Source organism: Nicotiana tabacum, chromosome 12 (genome assembly GCF_000715075.1).
Source record: "Nicotiana tabacum cultivar K326 chromosome 12, ASM71507v2, whole genome shotgun sequence".
NCBI lineage: Eukaryota > Viridiplantae > Streptophyta > Magnoliopsida > Solanales > Solanaceae > Nicotiana > Nicotiana tabacum.
The window spans coordinates 24,321,430-24,327,064 of NC_134091.1; the positions used below are offsets into that span (position 1 = coordinate 24,321,430).

The 5,635-nt window shown below is 35.6% G+C and overlaps 1 protein-coding gene across 1 annotated transcript; it reads right to left on the reverse strand.

Annotated features, from left to right (window-relative positions):
* Positions 1-3,044: 3,044 nt before the first annotated feature.
* LOC107770665 (uncharacterized) lies at positions 3,045-4,835 on the reverse strand. The gene has a single exon (XM_016589998.2). The coding sequence runs from the start codon at positions 4,330-4,332 to the stop codon at positions 3,256-3,258; it is 1,077 nt and encodes a 358-aa protein (XP_016445484.1). The 5' UTR covers positions 4,333-4,835; the 3' UTR covers positions 3,045-3,255.
* Between the last annotated feature and the right edge of the window lie 800 nt (positions 4,836-5,635).

Sequence of the window (5,635 nt, forward strand, 5' to 3'; positions counted from 1 at the left end):
TCAGTTTTTTAACTGATTCTACAGTAGTCAAGCATCTGTTTGACTGCATCTTGAGATGTTAGTTAAATTAATGAAAGGGAAAACAATGGTAAAAGAAAAACTTGATCAGATTTGTTAAAAAAGAAAAAGAGAAGGAGAAAGAGAGCCGGCCACTTGCACAGAGGTTAGCTTCACTAGAACTTGAACGCCAAATCTTTTTCATACTAATTGTCACTACACGATACATTAGCTTGACTTTGTTCCAAGGCCAACTTTGTTGGTCTTGTTAGCAGTCTAATGTACAGAGCTTTGTTTAACATTCACCTTATAAGCAGGACATATTGCGGTAGAATCCTTCAGTCATCAAGGTTCTAAAATGAATGGAAGAACACTTTTGGATTATCGAGAGTGAGTTACTAGATTTTAAACTTCTTTGAACTTAGGAATAAACTCAGGTGAAAATTAATAACTAAGAACCAAAGTACATTTCATTTTAAGATACAGCACTGTTGCTAAAGGGAACGCAAAACTGACTAGATTGAGAGTTCAAATTCTATCTGTTGAGGTTTTATTTTAAGATGAATATTCTTAATTATTTTAAGATGAATATTCTTAAAATGAGGGTGAATGGGAAATGGAGGGAAAATGAAATTTTGAGTAAAATTTTAAGTTTCCCCCTCTTAACAATGAGACATTGTCCCATATTGGAAGAGGAAGACATTTTTGGTGGGTATATATATAATTGCTCTTCTTGTAGCTCTTAAAGAGTTAAGAAGAAAGCAAACCTCGCGCCGTCGTCGTCGTCGCTCGCTCGGCTCGGCTTCGGCTACGGCTACGGCTTAATTTTTTGAACCAAATTTATTTGTTAATAGTAAATATTAACGTAAGATTATCCGTATTTGTAACGGATATTTTTCAATCCGTGTATTGATCATTTGGCAGCCGGATAATGGTCTTCCCACCATGAATGTGCTTGCTCCACAAACATGAAGTGCTTGCTCCACAAACATGGTGAACGTTTGGTCTTCTTCAACATTTTGCTGCTATATATATGTGCAGCAGATGTTGAAGAAAGACACTCAACACACAACATACAATTGGCTATACATTGCACTCCTTCCTCTCAGCATTTCCATACGATTTTCTGAGTATATACTCCTTCGTTCTGCATTGTTTTTAACTTCAAACAAAGCAACTGTAAGTGTGATTTGCTACCGAACTTTGTGTTCGCTGAAACACTGGGGTTTGAAGTACCGCTACACCAGTGTGTTATTCGTTCTATCTTGGGAGAAAATAATCCATTACCTTGGGGTACTAGGAGGGGATTAAATTCCTTAAGGAAACACTGTGAATTCAGTGGGCTCGAATTTATTATTGTTTCATTACGTTAACTTATATTTTGCAGAATTATTATTTACATATACAGCAATATTGACGGGAATAACACTATCTAATTGGCAAGTTAGACACTTCCTAACTAGTTAGGATCAGGACATTGGATTGGGATTCAAGCAACTACACTCGAAGACCTTACCAAGTGCATTTTCTTTGGATATAAAATATCGCGATAATGACCTTCAGAGATCTTTGAGGTTCGAATGTGGACTGCTCCTTATTCTGTTTGATTGCTTTTAATGTTACAGCAACACTGCCAGCAATTTAACCTTCTGTGTAGGACCTTTTAAGTATTTCAAGATGGATTAACTTATATACACTGTTAAGTGTTAAATAAATTTACTATGTCATTACATTTTAATATGTTATCTCAGTCAGTTACTTTATCTTCTAAATACCAAATTAGACTCATTATAGGGAGCTACCTTGTGTTGTATGTATCTTTTTGATTGTATAAAGAAGTTCAGAGAAGTATTATTTCTTCTTTTTCTCTTGAATCTTGATTTGTAGGTCAAGAAGTTTCATACACCGTTGTTGAAGGTATGAATTTTCTCTACTCCATGTTATTCCATGTTTTTTAAGATGCCGGTCCAACCAAAATTTCCATTCCGTTAATTGGTTCTCTTTTGTTAATTTTATTTTATCCGTTTGCGGGATGTAGACCAGTTCAAAGACCATGTATTTAAATTGGTATTTCTTGAAATGGAGTCTCATGGTTGCCTAGTTAACCATTTATTTATCGGGCACAGTGAGTCTTATATTTATGAACTTTATTTCTGGCTACAGACAAAATCATATGCAGACAACTTCAAATGGAAGGGCCCCCCACCAGAGTCCAAGGGAGACTAATGGATATTTTGTACGTTCAATTTCCACACTGCTGCGCTGCCTACAAGAGTTGCCACTACTGACAGGTGGAAATTCTTTTATCATTGGAATTGTAACACGTATTCAGCCAATTACTTCGTTTCCTATCGAAATATCATGGTCCAATAGACAAAAGTGTATTACGTTAGTTAGCTAGGTTTTTAAAACTTGTACTCATTTCGCCAACTAGGACGTAGGCTGTCGTCCCTTTTGTTTCTTGTGCGTTGAACTAGTAAAAATGTAGAGAACCAAAAGAAGAAAACTAGCGAGTTAGGCCATAGATTTTGCCAAAATAAACTTGATTTTGGTCATAAATTTTATCTATATTTTAGCTAAATTTTAAATCTCAAAACCAGCTCAATAGTTAATTTTGAGCCAAAATATCACTATTATATTTTTTTAAAATTACTCCAAACGTTTGTATTTTATAAAAGAGCTCACCATTTATTATTTTGTAACGATGTTGCTTCGTCTTCTCGGTCATCTGATAGTGTATCGGTCATCTGATAGTGTATCATGTAGTTCATTATAAAAATGATAATTTTATATCAATTTTTTTATGTTCAGAACTATAATTTGCGATAATATAATGAATGTTATTGATAATAGTACAGTTGGGTATTTATGATAGTTTTTAGAACTTGTTAGTATAAGTTATGTTTCATATTTTTCCAAACCAAACTTCACCCAAAACATATGTTCAAACACATTTTCATGTTCAAACATATTTTCATGTTTGAATCAAACTTCACCCATCCAAATCAGATTTTTCAGAATAAATTTGGGAATATATAGAGAAATGGTAGCTTATAAACTTGACATTGGCATATAGCTTTGTACTCGTAGGGTCATTGCAGATATACAATTTCGCATGTCGCACTTAAAGCTGGAAACAACTATCAAACATAATTAACTAACACTCATTTTGCTACTCTTTATACACTGCTACTATATGGCATAAGGTTTACTCTACAACATTAAACGAGTTACCTATATTTACACTTGGAAAACTGTTTAGATACTGGAAGCAGATTCAGGAGCATCATCATCTGTGGTATGAAACCTCCACTCAAAGAGATAATCCTTGGACTGACAAGCTAACCTCACAGCATTGCAAAAAGCTTTAACAGAATTCTTTTTCCCTTTGTCAGCTCCCCATTCTATCTTCACCCAACAAGTAAATCCATCAGATGACATTGGCACACTTTTTGAATCCAAGAACTCAAGCATCACTTCCCCACCAATTCTCTTGCATGCATTGCCACGCATGTAGTCCAGCCAACAACATTCAGGTTGACCCACCATTTCTTTGTATGCTGAATTTGTTAGCCTTACTTTGTTATTCGAGTCTGATATAACAGCTGGTAAGGCCTCTGCTTCAACTTCTTCCTCCACTTCCTCTGGCTTTTTCATACATTTCTTGTTAGTTCCACCATCTGGAGCCTCCTCATTGATACACCCAATTGAAATACTTGACCCAACTGGACGCACTGGCCGTGGAGTAATGACGCCACGGCTCTTAGGACTAGTGGATCCTTGCATTAACTGTGGCATGAAATCTAATTCTTCAGGAACATCAGCTGCCAAGTTCAAATCTATCCCTCTAATTTCCTCTCCAGAGCTTTTCTCAGTAACTAGCATAGGAAGATTTATCGTAGTACAAGAAAGAAGAGGGAGTGCTATTGAATTTGCTGGAGTTGTGACAGGGGTACCCAAGCCACATTTAAGAGGGACAAGATTTGGGATTATAGAGAAGTGGGGAACCGCATTTGGTCTATGAGCAGGTGAAGCAGCCATTACCTGATAATGAGGAAATTGGACTGCAGGAAGGTAATTAGTTCTGGCTCTTTTCATAGTAGGTGGACCAAGGGCAGTTCTTCCTCTCTTCCTAGTTCTTGTAGGCCTTGCTTGCAACTGAGGCCATACATTCCTCAAGAAAGGAGATTTGTTAATATTTGCTGGCAAGCCACTAGGATTATTTTCAGAAACAGGACTTGTTGGAACCTCTGGCTTTGGTGCTATAGGCCTGTATCTAGCCATGATCTCAGCTGTTTTTGAGGTTGAAGGGTAAGGATTCAAAGTCTGCATCATTTTGGTAGAAGGAGAAATTCAAAACTTCCTCTTAACAAACAATCCCAAAATGCAGAAACAGAGAAGAGAGAAGGTAAGGGGAAGTTTGTGGGATTGAGGTTTGAGGTATAAGAGGGTGATATAAGCCAATGAGAAGAGGGCAAAACATGAAGGAAGAGAAAAGAAAGAAGTGACACTTGGAAACGTACGGTGGGTACGTGTTTGAGGAACATAAAGAAAAGGGACATGTGGGATTACAAGAGGGTTTTGAACTTGCATGCATGCTTTACACTTATCATACCCTAAGCCTTTCACCTATTCTTCTCCTTCGGTTTCAGAAGAGAAATGACACCTTTTTGAAATTTTCATTGATTACCATTTACCCCATTAGATTCATGTATCTATTCACTTTTGTTCATTTTTTTAAGGATGGATTCATGTAGTAATAAAAAGGTATAACGGATGAGAGAAAGAGGATAAGGAGGCAGCAGAGGGTGCAGTGAGCAGCTACCAATCAGGCGGTGGGCTCTCATCTCATTGCACCGAAGGGAAAAAAAAGGCCTTTTGTAGGACAACGCGTGTGGACGTGGATCTCATGCATGCCTACACCTATCAGGAATTTGTTGCTCTTCGTATAGTGGACGTTTGGACATAAGAATTATAAAATTTCAAAAAAAAAAATTAAATAAAAATAATATTTAAAAATTAGAGTTATTATTGAACATTAATATAATTTTGGATTGTTTTAAAATTTTTGTGATTGATCTGAAGTGAATTTTGAAAAATAGCTATTTGAAATTTTTTAAATTTTTAAAAAATTTCGAAATTCATCTTTAAGTAAAAATTAAAAAATTCATGGTCAAATACTGATTTCGAAAAAAATAAAAAATTTACTAAAAAAAGGTGAATTTTTTTATGGCTAAACGGGCCCTTAGTCTTTGCCAATTGAAAAACAGATTCAATTAGTGGTTACATTAACTAATTTTCACTAGTTTTAGTACATTAATTAATTTATTCACTTTTAAGGTTACCATTATTCTCTATCAGTAAACTTTAATGTGTACATGCGTATATATAATACCAAGGATACTTATAATCCTTAAACGTATCATGTCATTTTGTAGGAAAGTAACATTAAAGGCAATATGAAAGAATTTATAAACAAGAAAAGTGTGCATCCTTTCGATATTAGATTAAAGAGTGAGATGTTAATGAAACCGAAGAAGCAAGAGTTTGAAATTGTGGTTTTCAAATGGATCAGATGCAGGGCTGCTTATTCGAGCGGAGGTTTTCAAGTGGATCAGATGCAGAGCTGCTTATTCGG